This window comes from Ciona intestinalis, chromosome 14 (assembly GCF_000224145.3).
Source record: "Ciona intestinalis chromosome 14, KH, whole genome shotgun sequence".
Classification (NCBI taxonomy): domain Eukaryota; kingdom Metazoa; phylum Chordata; class Ascidiacea; order Phlebobranchia; family Cionidae; genus Ciona; species Ciona intestinalis.
Window position 1 is genome coordinate 4,027,006 of NC_020179.2, and position 18,170 is coordinate 4,045,175.

Consider the following 18,170-nt stretch of genomic DNA (forward strand, 5'->3'; position numbering starts at 1 on the left):
TTGTTTGAGGGCGAGAATCCCACCGCGACATCGATTGTTACAAGTACGTGACTCACGACAGCCATTGTTACGAAACATACCACGTGGGGCTCTCAATTAAAGGCACATTAAACTCACGAAGAGAAGGAAAGATAAAAACATTTCTCCTCTTTCTCCTACTCCTCCCCACTCCAACTACGTCACCGTATTACAAGACAACAAAAAGAAAAAGGTTGTCGATGAATAAAACCGAGCGGTTTGTGTACAGACATCACATGTGCTGTTATGTCGGTCAGATATCGTAGAGTTTATCATTAACCGTATGTATGTACAAGACCTGCTGAAAATTGCAGCGACCTATTCTATCATGGGTATTAATTAACGAGGCTTCGATAAGAAGTAGTAAGGTGACTTTTTGCAGCGGGTTTTGCAAATCTACGCGTGTGGTTTATTTGCACGTAATAAACCAACTGCCTTGACTTATAAGGAAGCGACATCGAGGCAAGGTTAGAGCGGTTAATATCTATTTAAAGGCGTATAGAGCGTAACTAAACGATAAGGGGTTGGTAAATAAACAATATGACACTGACTAAGTCTGATATATTAGTTGTGCGAAGGTTTCGAGTGACTGCCAATGGTTGTCAATCTTATTTTGTAAGTCGTGTTGCTGAAGCTATTGCAGTGTGTGGATAAGCAGATATGACATTTGGTTGGTTTGGTCATTTATATCCTCGTGGGTGGGAACTTGAGTGACTTATTCATGGTTGCCACTCCCATGCCCACAGCAAGCTACTGTAGCGTAGTAGTTAAGTTAATAAACTATAAAACCTCATAACAAATCTAACCGATTTTCTTTCCGAAACAGATTTCTGAATTAAGCAAAAATATAAACTTGGTAAAATGACGCCTTTATCTGACGAGGAAACGGTGGCACCGAACTACACGGGAGAAGCCAAGACTGGAAACCTCATGCTGTGTTCTGATATTGGGTCAATGCACAACGAGAAAATAAAAGAACCGACCACCCTTGCCCCGGCTTTGAACTCCAGACTCTCAGCTCTCCGAAATGGCCCAACCCGTCCCAAAAGAGAAATATTTCCGCGTTCATCATTGTCAGGAAGCAAAGCAAACTCAAAGCTTCCACGATTAGTCAAAGTGAGCGTATACACCAAGGCCGTCAACCCATATATGGTGATCCACGATTCCAATCGAAAATACGCCAAACCAGTTGCATGTATCAAGCTCATCAACAGCGACATCAAGCGGATAGGTAACGATAATGACGTCACTGACGACAGGGAATTTCAAATCCATCGTCACGATGACGTAGACGGGTCAGGGGTCGTAACATTTCGTGCAATGTCGTCAGAAAAATGTGACGAGTGGGTTGACTTTTTACAAGGGCTTACCGGCGTGGCTGGTGGTCAAAGTAGCCGCACATCCGGTTATATTCCGGGTTCAAGCGTCCTGCCCACCCTCGTTGAGCAAGAAGACATCGACTCCGAAAACGCTCCTTCCGCCGAATCCCTGAAGGCCCCAGCCCGCAGGAAATCCCGGGAGGGCCGACGTAACAGTTTGAATAGTCTTGGAATACGCTTACGTTGCTACAGCATCGGTAAACAAAGATAATCTACGTCATTACTTTGTTCCAAAGCGTCCACAACAACCAGCTATTGTGACGTGACAAGTTTTTACATTTATTCGAATCTTTTATTTTATATATTGCCTTAAAAGGTGCTAACCGCGAAGAATTCATTTTTTGTCGATTATTACGCTGTGCATTTTATGATTGTTCACGCTTCGTATTTCCCTATTTGTTGTTTTGATATTACTTTTAAAAAGTGACAAAAATACACAAAATATTTAATATTATTGTTTGATGTATATATGTTGTTGTTAGATATAGTAACAGGTCAAAATGTTAAAGGTCAAAGGTTTAAACTTACTGGTCCTTGCTTTGTTCAATAAAAATTGTCTTCTGACTGACGTCATTTTGGAAATCTTCTGGAAAATTCTGAAGTGGGTGGTTATGACGTCATATATCGCACGAGTGTGTTGTTTATCTGATGTCAATAACAAAACATGTTGTAACTTGTTATGTTATGTTAACATATGCGGTAAACATCACGTGGTACGTGGGAGTTGGTTTAATATAAGCTGATTCAGTTATTTCTTGAGTATTGCAGACGTCTGTATAATGCCGTCATCAAGAAGTGACGTCATCAATAATGGCGGTAGTTTGGAGACGAATACGGTATTTAATCCATGTATTTCGAATTAAATTTAAATAACAGATAAAGTTTATAGAAGGTATTACATTTGGTGAAGTTTTTAGTATGAATATACCATTGTAAAAGAACCGTATACAAATTAAGAGATATCATATAATTTGATATAACAGCTATAGCAATTTACATTTGAAAGAATTGTGAGTAAAAGCAAAACAAACGCTAAAAAGCGGCGAATAAAACGTCCTATATGGTACCAGAAGTGACGTGTTGTTTAAAAATATCGCAATTGCTTGTAATGGCCAGCGTAACTTCATTTTAGGTGAAACAGTGACGCCGAAAAATAATAAGCCACTAAACGGCCTGTAAACAATGCTAATGCATTTTAATGGCAAAGCTAAGTCAATACGATGTTCGGGAGACCAGATTTACCCGAAGTTTGTTTTGTTGTTTTAGGAACAAGGGTGGAAAGCCCAGTAGTTTACGATTCCAGGAATTCCAGAGATGTTTATCGACAAGGGCGAATTCCAGAAGCTTCCATCGGTTTATTACGTAATAAAGATCGAACAATACATTCTGTTGGTAACGTATTGAATGCGATTTTACAAAATATTTGCTTGTTATATAGTATACCGCGGTATGTACATGCGGGGTAAAATGGGATACCGTTAGCGCAAAATCCCAGCTTTCCTATTCATGTTTTTAAACAATAAACAACGTTATTTTAGAGTCGTTAAGGAACGGTTATATAATTATGTTGTTTACTATCAAATGGAACGATAAAACAGAATGAACATAAATAGTCTTCCCCACAATCAATAACAAATCGTTTACTATTTAACATGAATCATAAACCTGTATAACTTATGTTCTTTCATTCTGCGAAAAACACGCCGGTATACATTCATCATTATGACGTTACAGTTATCATTATCCGTCACCATGACATCATTTATCAGGCACGATGCCAAGCTGTTGAATGTAAGAGCTTGTAAATTCCCACCCATTGTGGTGCTATATATAGATAATGCGTAATATAGTGGTGAGTAACCACATGCGCAAGTGCTTCTATACTGGCATTGGTATACGTTTGGGGACATTCTATTTACGCGTGATTTTTGTCCACCAGTCGAGATTATAATTAGCTTAATCTACAAGATTAGCCATAAATATCGGAATTGTTTATTCTATTTTAAGTATAATTGGTAATGCATAAGTGGAGGGCCATTTAAAACTACGCGTTTAGTATTTAACCTTATATGTATAAGGCTACATACGTTAATACCTTATGAGTGTATATACATCGCCTTTAAATAAAAACATGTGCTTTGCTGTACGGTGTATATACGTACTTAAACGATGACTTAATATTTTTGTCTCGTCTTTGTTCTTACTAATATAAAATGAAATAATTATTTTCCGTATTTGGTCAAACAAATTTAATAAAGTCCCTACGAATGAAAGACGACGTATCTGAATACAAATTTTACGTTATTGAATTAAATGTGACGCTGGGCAAGCCGAAATTAAATATACCTTATTTGAAGATATATTACAATTATTCCTGAATCGAATTGCCAACGACCAAAATTCGACCAAATGAAAAACAACGGAATATTTATCAAATTTGAGGTTTGGCAAAAAAATTATTGACCATGAATCGTGTTCTGGTTTTACTAAAGCCCGACCCACTAGAGATATTTGTAGTGGGTCGTGATTGAAGGCACTTGTTCTGTAAGTGTGAGGTCCGACATTGGCACTTCGCGTTTGAAAGTTCGTTTTTATATGGGACGCAATTAGATTTTTGTGTGAGGTCCGACATGTATGAATGTGATGTCGCTTTAGGTTTGTAAGTTCGTATACATGTTTTTCGACCACGTTTTTTATTTTATATTATCCTCATAACGACTTAGTTTTGTTGCCAATTCCATTCTCTTTGTTGTTTTAATTATTCTGATCTTGAATGTAAATCTTGGTATTCCATAATAAATGATATTTTGTTAAGTGTAAATTCTATATCTTAAGGCCACAGTTAGTGCACGGATTAAATTATACTCCGGTTTGACCTTAAACCCACAGAGAGAGGCTATAACGTTGAGAATCCTATCGACTCTAAACGGGGTTTAAATTATTTAGTCCACCTTGGCGTACAGTGCAATTTACTAGATTCGGTCAATTATATTGTTAGCTTGATGAAATATTAATGATTTCAAAACACAAGAGATAATAAACCAAATAAGAAGGGAAGAATTAGATGGACACACTTTGTCTATAATCTCTATTGAGAAACGGGTTTATAGCTTATGAAAATAGCAGAGGAAAATCATAGGAGTTTCCACGGGATTATTTTTGTGTACGACCGCTGCTTTGGAATTTTTGTATCGATCCGGTGCGTGATATATATAGTGGTTATAGCCATATAGCGCATCCATGCGGTAACCTGGAGGTTACGCTTGTGTACAAGGTAGTGGCATAGAGGTTACATACGTTGGACAGAACACTTAACCAAATTCCTTCCAACCCAGTGATCCCCTTATGTGTTGTCCGAATTATCAGCTTGTCTATACTTTTTAATATCCTATTCGTTTATAAATCACTAGGTTACTTCTTTTTCGTATTAAACCAATGGGTTCTAAACGACTTCCTACAAAACGTACAAGGTCGAGGCCTGCTTAATTTTACAATAAAAATTATAAACAGTTGACAAAGACACAAAGAATGTTCGACTGTAAAAAAACAACAATCGTAAAAATCCGCGCTTGACAGCATACACCAACAGCTTTTTGAAGGTAAATAAACAACGAAGTAGATTTTAAACAAGTAAAATGTTCATAACTTATACGCGTAGATGGTTGAACTGTTTAGTTGGCCAACATTCATTTTAAATGTGCCCCCAAATATATTAAATTGAATAAAAGTGTTTTCGGCAAAAATCGGAACAGCTCTTTCGCCGAGTAGAGTGCGGGAATTTTAATTTTACAAAACTTATAGTTTGCAGCATTTAGGATCAATTTTGTTACAAAATCAGCATAATTTGAAACAAAATTACAGGTTTTTGAACACAATTATACGCCAGATCACTACAACACCCAAAACACCTGTTTTCAAGAAGTAGGCGTGGAAATATCGTTATGGCTTCGAACAAACAGTTGAATAAAATAACACTGAAAGGTTCCGCTGCAATTGTGTCCGAATTCTTTTGTAAGTTTTTAATTTCATAAAAAAACACAGAAAAAGCTGAAAATAACACTTTTGCAGTTTATGGAATCAACAATATTTTATACCAGCGTGGTGTTTACCCTCCTGAAATGTTCAAACAAGAGAAAAAGTACGGTCTGACCATTTTGACAACAACGGATCCTAACCTACTAACGTATTTGAATGAAAATGTATTACCTCAATTGACTGGTATGCGAATAAAAGTTTTGAACACGGTGCATGGCGTGCAGTAAACCGTGATCTATAAATACCTTAACATAAAAACTAGATTCTTACCTTTAGTTGATTTCTGACTATTTTAAACTTTTCATTGGCCAGCGTTGTTAGATTTCTGTTGCTTACAAGAGCCTGGAGTTAAAATTCATTTTGCATCATATATAAATACCTAACTTAGGCTAACATTCCTATTTAATACCTATTCTGTAAAACAAAAAAGAGTAATTAGATTACACATGTTTAGGTTATGATGTTGGTTTGTCTTTAAGATTTTGAATAAAAAAGAATCAATCTAAGCTATTAAAACTCCTAAAAGGTTATGGCGCATAAATGCCTAGAAACTTAACAGTCTGTGGCAAATCCTACTGAATTATTTAGACAAGTTTGAAAATATTGTAGTGATACAGTTAAAAATATGATTATAATTTCTTTTATACCAGAATGGATTGAACAAGGGGTGGTAAAACGTTTAGTCGTTGTCATACGTGAATGTGAAACTAATGAAACTTTAGAAAGATGGCAGTTTGAAATAGAATGTCAAAGCGATGGTAAAGAAAATAGTAATCCAAAGTAAGAAAGTATGTAATGATTATTTTATTTTTAAGTTGTCTTAGCGGATGATTTTCCAGTATTTTTGATATATATTGGTAAATATATAAATTAATATCGCAAAGAAATAATACTACGGGACATGGACAAGTTACAGCTTTAATGAATGTTTTTTTATACACAGAAGCAAAGACATCAGCGTTATAAACTCTGAAATAAGAGCCGTCATACGACAAATAACTGCAACTGTTACTTTCCTTCCTTTACTAGAAGTGCCGTGTAAGTTTTATCTTCTAGTTTACTTATCATTGCAAGAACCAGAAAACTATCAATTATCAAGGCATATCTACTGAAATTGAAGTATCTAAAAGTTATTTGTAAATTAATAAAAAAAACTATCATAAACTTGTTAAAAGCATGCAAATGTAAACGTACATTCTAAAATTAATGTAATGGCTTGATCAAGTTTTATAGGCATTCCTATTGTAGATCATCTGCATTTATCATTATACTTGTCACAGGTTCATTTGACTTGTTATTCTACACCAACCATGACTTGGTCGCACCAGAGCATTGGGAAGACTCGAGTGCTTGTTTGATTAATAATTCTGAAGTTGTCAAGCTTAGATCATTTTCAACATCTGTTCATAAAGTTGATGGAGCTGTTTCATATAAGTTTTCTATGTGAAGTGTGTGACAAACACTGAAAACATGTAACATTAGATACCTGTCAATCATAGATGCCATTCATGTTGCTAAACATCTCTTTGTAACTTTACTCACTGCCTGCCGTGCTTATCTGTACCACATTATATCATGAAGACAGGTTCAATCATCCATTTGTCTATTGTTAGTCTTATCTTGATAAAGTTGTACCATCTGAAACTAAATATCTTTATTCTGAACTTAGCATCTCACGCACAACCTGGTCTAATTTTTTTCTACTCTCAAGGGTTTAAACTGTAAACCTATCTAAGTCTAACCTTAACATTGTATGATTGTTCATTTATTGCACAAAATATCATCATCTGGATACCATTAGCATTGCAACAGTGGAAAATACATATAAATAAAACAAAATCTTTGATCAGTGGCACCATATGTTGTGTAGCAGTTTAAACATATGTTGTAACAATAACCGACTATAACGTCACTTATGTACTATGTGTATCGTCCGTAACAGTTTTCTTGATGTAAATAAAAATTCTGTACCACAAGAGCACCTATTAACATCGACAGTGAGGTGTGAAGTAGACCTCTACTCACAGTATAATGCTGAGATAATAACTGGGAAAAAGTGTGGAATAAAAAATCGAGTAAAATTCCTGATAATAAACAAGCGAAAATATGTGCAGGAAAGTAATGGTGCAAATATAAAACTCTTTTTATTAGAAAGAATGGAGCGTAATGGATAAACCAACCTAATAGACACCATGTACATGCTTGGTATGTAACATACATGGTTTGCTTAAGGTTATAACTATCTACTTTACCATTATTAACACCTTGAATGACATATCCTCGTGTTTTAAGCACGTAAGTTATAAAATATAAACAGCCAAAGACAACAAACATGATACAATTAAGGTGCCAAACCAGTGGTGTTCCAATAAGCATTATCTTGTCTTCATTCTTTGAAAACATTTGACCCTGTTGGGTTAAGAGATGTTAATGTTATTATAGACCAAAACACAACTATTAAAAATACATCTAAAAGTCTGTGGCACAATAGTTCCAGGAAATGGTAAAAGTCGATGGCAAATATAACCAGTTCCTACTGTTTACAAAGACTATGTGACATCCTAATATTTCTGGCATAAAATATTGGGCCAATAGTCCTTGGCCAATGGCATGTTACCCTGAGAGCCCTCACGCCTCACCCACATAGATTAGATTGAGGCCTGGAATGGAATGTATACCAGAGTCTCTCGTTTTTAGCCAGTCAGTTGCTATCTAAGATATGACATTATGAATATAACAAACCTCGTAACTGATGGGCCAATACCAGGCCTTGGAAGTTCGTTCACCTCGAACTGGTTTAATCTTATTATTCATAAACAACATTACTTTATGAGATTCAATAAACTTTTCTATAAAGTTCATGGTAGGTGTAGTTAATGGGACACCATTAACATTATCTGTTCTTGTCTCAACTGAAAACAAACAGCGATCTTGAGATTTTTTATCCATAGTGCAAGTTATCTGTGAGTACAAGTTGTAGTTAAAACAACAAACCTTAAAATTTACCATGGTGGTTGCCCATATGTGTCAGGTTTTAAACTTTTGATAAAATCTGGGATGACATTGTTAAAATGGAGTTACACTCATAGTTGTCAAACATAAGGAGCCTGTTGGTAATACTAATAGCAAACAACCATGTTCCTAACTGGACGGAGGTTCTATGTTGTGGCAAGTCATGGGATTTTTAATATAAGCCAAACTTGGCCTATTACCCCAACACACAGGATGCTACCGCATGGTTCTCACCAGATGTTTAACCTTGTTGACTACAAGGTTGGAGCAATTTTTGTCAAGTAGCACTACTGAATACCAACTGCCAGCAAATGAATCTTGAGCCAAGGACATAACTTAAATCTCACAGTTTGTCCTACATTACATTCACTCACCTCTCTTTGCCTAGCAGCCCATTCAGGTAATTCATATTCACTTAAATGAACACAACACCCAACAACTACATTGACAAGTTTCAATCCACAATCCAAAGCACACACTTTATCATCACCATTATTTGCACCTGTGATAAAGTGAACTGTCAGGTCAAATATTCAATCACATACATAGTTAATAAGTCCGCACCCTTGTACTTGATGTTACATTTATTGAATACAAGTATACTATGTATGTGATTGAATATATGATATAGAATACAAGTATACTATGCAGAGATCATACACTATCACACAAGGCTAACTTGGGCAATACGACACATGCGCTAACGTGCTCGCACCAAAACCTTTGGTAACGTCACAACAGTCGCGAAAATGTTGACGCGCCCAAAACCCAACAGAGTTTGGGCATAACAATAGTAGTCATATTACAATGCAGCACGCCAGAGGGTATAGAGTGTACGTCAATGTTTTCCTAAAACTCACGAAAATTCAGACTCAATAACATTGTTTTAGGAATATATTCACATGATTTGTGTATAAACAAATTGTGTGAACTATTATCCATGGATGGCACTCCCATACACACTGTTAAGTATACATGGTATTACATGCAATGCTTTCAGATGATAATAATTCATCAAGGTATTACACCATAAAGTCTGTGTTCAAAAAACTAAGAATCATTTGTTATAACATCAGAGCTTGTGACATTACATACAGTGATTATGACATCACAATATGATAAGAAACAGTTTATAATGACACACAAATATGTCGTCTTCTCGTCTATAAACTTTTGAAAAATATTCACCTTTTAATTCAACTTTCCATTGGTCTGCACCTGGTGTGTTCTGATTGGTCGGTTCAAATGCTGACATCATCAAATGTTGTTTACTTACAAAAGCAGTCATCCATGCATTGTATGAGGATTTAGAAATGGTGAGTCGTTTCATAGTGGAAGCATGTGTAAGATGGACAATATCCCCATCTCTTATGTAAGGCTGGAATTACATACATAAACACCTGTGTTATAATGACTGCAGTTGCCCAACATGCAAGGATAAAAAAGTTAATTTTTTTAGGAAAGAAAATATATCAGCATTAGCATTAACTAATTTTCAGAAACTACAACTGAAGAACCTATAGGAGGATACCAATGCATGACTGCAATATATTTAGCTTATACTGTATAAGTTGCTTAGAATTCTACATCAAAACACATATACCTCATTTGTATTATTCACTCTTGTTATTTTCCACCAGTTGTTTTGATCTCGGTAAGCATATCCAGTGACCTGGGTGTGGGGCAATTTAATAAAAGGATCAATATTTCAATGTATCATAGTGACCAAAATCTAAAGAGTAAACCAACCAAAAGCTCACTTATCCACACACTGCAATACCTTCAGCAGCTCGACTGTGGGCATGAGAGTGGCAACTATGGATATGAATAAGTTATTCAAGTTCCCACCAACAAGAATATAAATGACCAAACATTTAAAACTCAGCTTAATAAATTCCTACCCACAAGAATACAAAGCATATCTTTCTTTTACCTGTTGTAAAGTTACATCGGGATAATTGTAAGCGTGCGAATGAAGAAACTCCTTTTCATAATCCATAGCTCTTAAAGCCACAGTTGAATTAACAGAAACATGAGCGGGTATACTGGTGTTGTACATGGCACTGCCTGGTGTGGAAAGTAGGGTTTATGAAATGGATTAAATAGCATGTATGAAGCCGCATTTGAATTATTTATAGAAATATTTAATACTTTGTGGTGTACTAACATGTTGGTACAAGCTTTGTGCTGAGGATTGCCATACATTAAGGTGGCTGTACACAGTATCCGGCGTGCGAACTCGCTTGCAAAATCGTATGCAAACCAGTGTCCAATTCCGCATGCAGCAGCAAAATCCGGACAAAACAGACAAAACGAACGAATTCAAGATACTGTGTACAGCCACTTTACAGTTTTTCGGGTTAGGTTTTACAATTTTAGGCTAAAATCAAATAGAACATAATGCATAGTAATTACAAAAAGTATCTATTGTTTCACAAGTAGTTATTACACCTGTTATAAAATTGTCCTAACTTTTGCCTAGTCAAATGTGTAACCCCTTTACAATAACTATGTAACATTAAAGAGAATCTGAAGACTTCTAATTTACAATTTAAGGGAGTGATTCCCCTCCTTGCATCCCCTACAATCGGCGCCTATACAGTAAGCTTTACCTTCCAGAGTAGCTTGGAAAGAAGTGCTAAAGAAAATCTCTGCACCTCCAGTGTAATGTAGGATATCAAGGTGTAGATAGAACACTGATATATAGATGATGGTTGGTGTGATTATGAGACCTACCACGCGCGCAAGAAGATGCTTGGTGAAATATATCATGGAAACAAGCTGGGAATAAAACATGAAAATTACATAAAAATTACTCAAATACAACATACATATTACTTAAATAAAACTTAAAATTCATTTAAATATAACATAACAGTTACTAACTAACCCTACCAGAAAGTTCATAAATTTTATACTTGTTTAATTATACCTTAATGGTTTGTATGTCTCTTCAAACAAGCAGAGCCAAAGTATATTGCATTTACCACATTAATCAATGAGGTTCCCTATGTTTGACCACTATGAGTGTAACTGTATTTTAACAATGTCACTCCAGATTTTGTTAAAAATGAAACATGACAACATAGACTGAGGTAACATGTAACAATGTCATGCCACTTATGTATTGCCACACATCTATCTTACCTCAACTTCCCCCAGTAGATTCCATAGATCAACCACAGTCCACATACCAACGAACAACATGGTGAAACAACCAACCAGCTTAACAGATATTGCGCAACCGAGACTTACACCAGTGAATACCAACCATAACCACCACGTGGGTGAAAAACTTCCATCAATGTTTTTGCCTCTGTGTGTGTAAAATAAAATTAAAGCTTCTATTCAAGTTGGATTCAATATGGTATAGCTTGTGAGTAGTAGGCCTATAATACATAACCTACAAAAAGGAAAACAAATACATAAGACATAAAGGAGATTATAATACATGAAAAATACATTACATCAAAAAAAACAATAAAAAGATACTTTCATGTTTATCATTAGTCAATTGACACTTTGGGACTTGAATACTAAAACACCTAATACATTTATACAGCATAAAAAACACCAAGAAACCACTGGTATATGTTTAATATAACAAAAAAAAACATTAATCAATTTACAGATATCGGTGCCTAATTTTAAACCAAATGTTAAAACAGCTGTAAATTTAAAAACCGAATATCAATTTTAAATAGTATAGAAGTTGCAGGCTTAAACTTCATGCTTTAAAATGTCATAGAATTCCTTGTAAAGGATCTTACTTTGAAATTAAAGCCAGCCTTCCTTGGCATTCATTCATTTTAACAGCACAGCATACAGAACATGAGATGAAGAATAATAAGATTTGATCGAGTAGGATGTATTGGGATATAGTGATCATGCCAGTGTCAAATACCTGCGGTTGAATGAACTATAGAATGGATGTAACTTATTTATCCCCACATAGCGGAAAACAACAGCCGTAATGACACGGGTGTTCTGCTTCATACCCCTCCTGCCCATTTACTTGTTACAACATATGCAACTTTGTTGGTAATCGTTTTCATGAAGTTTAAATTGAATAAATGAATGAATGTAACTTGTTTATCCTCACATAGTGAGGCAACGAAAGTTGTTATAATTATAACATGGGTGGACTGTTTCATGCACCTCTTACTTGCAAGTTGCAAGTACATAACTTGTTGGGTAAAATTTAAACAAGGAACAATACTCAATGTTTCTTCTGACTATCACATTCATATTACATTTGTTAGAGCCTACTTTTCCATATGAACACTGAACACTCCATCTTAAGCGTCAAACCTGGCAGGGTAGGCAGGCCTATCCTACAATTTTCCACACTGCATTAATCAGTAAACATCACATCGCAACTTACAGGTACAACCAATAAGTTTGATTTAAATCACAAGAAGTGTATGGATAACTATCCCTGCCTCCCCTGCAGTTTAAAAAGTTGGGTCATCTATGCCCCCCATACATACCAGGAAAACAGAAGTTAAAAGAGCTGCAGATATTCTCCCACACAGAGAGGTGGAGATCATGAAACACACAGGAACTACAAGACATCCAATGATTGCACAAACAGCACGCATGGTGATATATGGAGCAAGTAAGTTACCATCAGCACTGTAGTAAGGATCTCCTGGATTTGAGAATGGGAAGACACCTTTGTAACCAGACAGGTATCCTGTGAACATTATATAGGTAAGAACTTGTCTCTATAGTGAGCATGAGGTGTATGAATACACCATGTATGTCTGATGTATATGAGACACCCATGTGATAACTCAACAGTGAGAAAAAGGTATATGAACACACTATGATCAAAACAACCTGTGAAAGCAATGATCATCTTCCCAAGTGGAGGGTGAACATCAAAGAAGAAAGTTCTGTTCATATAAAGACCCGCCATCTTTCCGAAATGAGTCTCATCCCAAGTAACATAGTTAGGGAATTCTATTCTGTACAACCTGCAATATAACCAAGGTAAGCTGAGTCAAATACAGAGTGCACATTACATATTATTTATGGTGATACAAGCCCTAAGTTATTTTATCAGTGCCACAGGATGGGCTTAGACATGCAAATGGAGCTGCAGTGAAAATTAAATCATATCCTGGCCCAGTAGACTGAAATTCCAAACATAGCGAAAACTTATGTTAGAAGTAAGTTTACAGACCAATTCAAGAAGAAAGGCTTTGGTATTTGTAGGTTTAAACTGCTAAACATCTTGTTTAGATTGTATGTGTTATTTAGGATACTAGTTAGTACCAGCAGTGGGAATTGAACCAGAAACCCTGTAACCTTAATTTGTTGAAACATAGAACTCTACTTACCTTGTACATATGGTTACAAAGGTAATGGAAGCCAATAAGAGGATATGCAGCATTACAATACACAGACAGTCTATATATCATACCAACTTAAACGCAGCATCTATGAGTTGGAATAAAATCAAATAATGAATGACAGAGATCATAAAAATATTGCATCTTATAATAATAATAATCAAACGAAAACAAACCATAGGCAACAAGTTATTCATATATATCACAAACCCATGATACATATTGAACAAATGGGAAATGTTATGTTGCCACATTACCTACAGAATAGTTGTATTTTCCATGGGTGTTATAACATTTAGACGCACTAGCTTTTCAGGTGAAATTTAAATGTTACAATAATAATATAGAATGAAGTTACGAATCAGAATATGAAGGTTTAATATTAAATATTTGAATAAACTGTCGCATTATTCATTAACAAGAACTTTTAAACTGATTTGAAATGAAGAGCACAATAATAAAGTAAAGTATTGGCTAAGTGGAAATCATAGTTGTTTAAAATAGTAGTATATTAGGTGTTGGGATGATGGGTCAAAATACACACAGTAGACCTCAGCAGTATTGAGTTGCAATTATAAATGGTATGACAGAACAAGGAACATACATAGTTAATGTATATTAACTCTAAGTGAACATAGGCGCCAAACTTAATTGCAGAAGAGGCAGGAATGGTTAGACACTCATTCCATGCAACAAAATCTATTGATTGTAATTTACCGATTTTGCAGAACAGAAAATTCAATAATAGGTATGTCTACCCTGCCATCCCAGGTTTGGCACCTATGAAAGCAGATATAGTTAGGCTGCAGACTGTAGCTGTAGAGTTTGTGAGATAGTTTTGTAAACCCCTCCTTTCTTTTTAAGTGAAGCAAGCATCTGAATCGTTGCTTTGGTGTTTGCTTGTGCATGCTGCTGGGAAAGTCCCCAAACCACTACTGCAAGTCTTTGCATTTTCTCGTCAGATATTTCTCCGTGTGCGATAATAACCTGGAATATACAACATGGTGTAACGGTGCATAATTCATAGTAAAATCAGTTTAATGACAGTTGTTATAAAACAATTTACAATTTGCCAATTGGAGAAATGTTTTACAATAATAAACAAAATAAAACGTAACCAACAAAAATATACAAATAATAAGGTTTTAAGTTCATATTCAAGAATAAATTATTTATAACACCCAATGTTTACCTGAAACAAGTAAAATGCATTAAGAGATTGAAGCTTTGGGTCTTTGTTATCAGAGCCCAGATATCCCAGGACCTCATTCAGTAAAGTTGTGCTGATTTGTGATATCTCTGCTAGGAATTTCGGATCATTACTGTAGAGGTCTTCATTTGAATCAACTTTATATACATGGTAAAGATACTGGTCTTGACTATAAGCAGTTAGTAAAGATAATACTTTGATGTAGATGGCACATGTGATGTCTGGGCGAATTTGGGATCCAGATTCAGATATGATGTTTAGGAAGCTTCTGAGAAGGAATAGAACCCCTTGCTCTGTATTGTCGGGTACTGTCAGTAAACTGGACAGAAAGTTACTGACGTGGCTCAAAAATGGATTTTCTAATGATGGCTTAGCTGGTAAATTTACAAGATCCATAATGGTGCTTAGACCCGCTTTATACATTGCATCTGATTGTGAAACACATTGGCTGATTAATGCAATCTGACCACTTTCGAGGTACAAGCCAAATTTGGTTGCACTATCCAGAAGAGATGGAATTGTAATGAATGAATACGCAGCACAAGCGCGGACAAACGCTGATGTTTTTCGTGTGTGCTTTCCTTTCACTATCTTTGTCACTTCACCAGAAAGTTGGTTAACTGAATGCACCAATGTGGCACACACAGGATCAAGACCACTGAAAGAAGCCCGACACTCAACGTAGAAACTCAACTGTTGTTCAAAATCCTTGCCAAAGTTGATTTTCAGTAACACGCCACAAATCAAGGAACTTGCAGATGTTATATCATCTTCAATACTCAACGCATTGATGGAATCATGTATAGTCCGACAAATATACATCAAGCCTGATATTGTGGTCGCATCAGAAGCATTCTGATTTGTTTCATCCTGGTTTTTAATAAAATATTCAGCCACAATCTTGCAAACTGTCACCCTCTGCCCATCTTTCTGGAACATGTCGAAAAAAGAAAGAAATTTATCCATGGTGAAGATGCTTCTGAAGTCAGGCATGTGTGTCAGTACACAAACCACTACAGTCTGCAACTCAGCGCTGAATTTCTCATAAACACGATCTGGTGTCATGTGTTTGATGATATCAGCGAGCACGGTGTTAGTTTCCTTATGTGTGAAGTACTTTGCTGCATATTCTACCCACACAACGGCACAGTTGATGTAATCTATAGGATTTCTTATTTTTACCAACATTTTCCAGGTTTCGTTCAGAATGGTTAACTTATCACCACTTGGGGGCTCTGTTTCAATTAATTTTTTCCCCAGAGACTTCAGGACTCGAAACTTTGGATATAATTTGTCGTCAGATTTGCTAACAGCAGCGCACAACACTAAAGCTCTGGCGGCAACATACTCAGAACTAAACGAGCTGATACAAGAATCAAACAAGACAAGATTGTTTCCACATGTGTTGCATTTTTCAAGGACTTCAGTTAGAGTTGCATCATGGGCATTGTGGCTTACACAAAAAAGAATCCATTGCAGGGCAGGAGTGTAGAAACTTAAGTAACTTTCCATGTTTATCTTCTGGTGTGCAAGAAGGTTTTGAATAGGAGTTGTATACATTTGCTTGTAAGTGGCAACAAAGTCATAGAAGCAAGACTTGAAGTGGCCTTTACATGATGGCAGATGCTTCATACCAATGTAACTTAAATATGTACGAGCATATAAAGCTACAAGCGGGTTACCAATTCCTCTTGTCATTGCATTCAATCTTATTAGATTGCTCTTACATTGATCCTTCTTTAAAAACTCATTGCATTTCACAATACTTGCTTCCACGTAAATCCTAGGCAGCAGCTCACGGATTGAAGCAATTTTAAGAATCCAATTCAAGCAAATCTCTTTAGCACTCTCAGGAACCTCTTCAGGTATAATATTATTTGGATCCATACCTTTACACATGGAGAAGATACGGTCAAAAACAAGAGATCCAAATGTATTCAGTAGATCTGTTACCAGTATAAACTTGCTTGGGTAGAACTGCATAACAGATGCATCAACCAGAAGTTTTGCACATTGTATTGTGAGCTTTAAAGATTTAACCTTCTGGTTTGTATTCCATGCGTCAGTTAGTGTTAGGTTGAGTGAATTAATACGATCTATGAAATCTTGCTGAGAAAGATTCAACATCTCTTGCACACTTGATTCACTAAACTCATCTAACTGACCAAGCCGATCCCGCAGTTTATCCGACACAGAACTAACTTGTGTGTTTCTTCCAGGTTTATCCTTCTTTCCACTCTTCAACATACTGATCATGCTGTTTGCCAAACCCTGGTCAGTTGTGTGCCTTGGAATGACCTCCAACTTCCAATCCATCCACGAGGCATCAGATGAAGCCAAATCTACTTTTATTTCATCATCATTTTTAACAGAAACTGCCTTAGATGGTTTTGTAACTTTAGTGGCGCTGGTTAGCGGATCTTCTATACTTAACATCGACAGTGGATCAATGAAGTCTTTCCCGGAGCTAGAGTGAGACTTTGTGCTTCTATTCTCGCTATTACTGGCATGGCCTTCCCCTGAAGATATTTTAACCAGACTTGATTCAGTTACGGTGATAGGCTTCAACGGGTGATACTCGTTTGAACGCAACTTTGTCAACTTGGCTTTTCTTTCCTTTTCATCCAGCGAATAATTCACCTTTTTAGGTTTCCAAGCATAATGTTGGACAGGCATATCAACAAGCTAATATATTTTATGTTATTACTACCTCTGTAATATTAGGTACTAAAGTTAGGTCAGTTTTGTTTGGAGTAATAGGCAAACTGTGGCCGAAATTGTCAGTTCCCCACTGTAGTACTGTGTACAACAGGACAAAATTGAACTATATGCATCTAGTATTTTAACACTAATATAATTAAACATAATAAACAATGAATGCAGAACTATAGGGTATGCCTGCAGCTTGACACAGTGACGTCCATATGGAATAAACGGATAGGCTATGTAACATGAGATACGTAATGGAAACAAAGTGACAGTTTGACCAACGCTTATATATATACACGCTTGGACACAATATATATATAAGCGTTGGTTTGACTTAATATATCAATAATTATAGGAAATTTACGTTTAATTACACCAAATATATTATTGGATGAATTAAAATTATATTATTCTACCAGTTTCGATTTCGCAACGAGCATACGAACTTGT

The 18,170-nt window shown here is 35.9% G+C and overlaps 4 protein-coding genes and 1 long non-coding RNA gene across 7 annotated transcripts; 2 read left to right on the forward strand and 3 right to left on the reverse strand.

Moving 5' to 3' along the window:
* Positions 1-265: 265 nt before the first annotated feature.
* On the forward strand, positions 266-1,851 carry LOC108950103. The gene is made up of 2 exons (XM_018814940.2): positions 266-485; positions 845-1,851. The coding sequence occupies exon 2, from the start codon at positions 880-882 to the stop codon at positions 1,606-1,608; it is 729 nt and encodes a 242-aa protein (XP_018670485.1). The 5' UTR covers positions 266-485; positions 845-879; the 3' UTR covers positions 1,609-1,851.
* On the reverse strand, positions 1,706-6,088 carry LOC113474858. Its single transcript, XR_003396566.1, has 2 exons — positions 5,703-6,088; positions 1,706-2,042 (listed from the first exon to the last, which is right to left on the reverse strand). It is a non-coding gene; the product is annotated as an uncharacterized LOC113474858 (long non-coding RNA).
* Positions 5,136-7,405, forward strand: LOC100176682 (mitotic spindle assembly checkpoint protein MAD2A). Its single transcript, XM_002131724.5, has 5 exons — positions 5,136-5,408; positions 5,466-5,615; positions 6,083-6,212; positions 6,376-6,470; positions 6,713-7,405. The coding sequence occupies exons 1-5, from the start codon at positions 5,339-5,341 to the stop codon at positions 6,877-6,879; spliced, it is 612 nt and encodes a 203-aa protein (XP_002131760.1). The 5' UTR covers positions 5,136-5,338; the 3' UTR covers positions 6,880-7,405.
* On the reverse strand, positions 7,182-13,891 carry LOC100185369 (protein O-mannosyl-transferase 2-like). 3 transcript variants are annotated; one of them, XM_026837572.1, is made up of 12 exons: positions 13,790-13,891; positions 13,287-13,423; positions 12,935-13,095; positions 12,215-12,363; positions 11,592-11,760; positions 11,057-11,225; positions 10,378-10,511; positions 10,048-10,116; positions 9,633-9,822; positions 8,819-8,946; positions 8,175-8,393; positions 7,182-7,841 (listed from the first exon to the last, which is right to left on the reverse strand). In XM_026837572.1, the coding sequence occupies exons 1-12, from the start codon at positions 13,840-13,842 to the stop codon at positions 7,353-7,355; spliced, it is 2,067 nt and encodes a 688-aa protein (XP_026693373.1). In that variant the 5' UTR covers positions 13,843-13,891; the 3' UTR covers positions 7,182-7,352. The 3 variants fall into 3 exon arrangements, with proteins under 3 accessions (XP_026693373.1, XP_002131741.1, XP_026693371.1); XM_002131705.5 differs by having other exon boundaries at positions 12,215-12,348; positions 12,935-13,140; XM_026837570.1 differs by having other exon boundaries at positions 12,935-13,140.
* LOC100179001 (UPF0505 protein C16orf62-like) lies at positions 13,889-17,731 on the reverse strand. The gene is made up of 2 exons (XM_002131677.5): positions 14,994-17,731; positions 13,889-14,788 (listed from the first exon to the last, which is right to left on the reverse strand). The coding sequence occupies exons 1-2, from the start codon at positions 17,685-17,687 to the stop codon at positions 14,600-14,602; spliced, it is 2,883 nt and encodes a 960-aa protein (XP_002131713.1). The 5' UTR covers positions 17,688-17,731; the 3' UTR covers positions 13,889-14,599.
* Between the last annotated feature and the right edge of the window lie 439 nt (positions 17,732-18,170).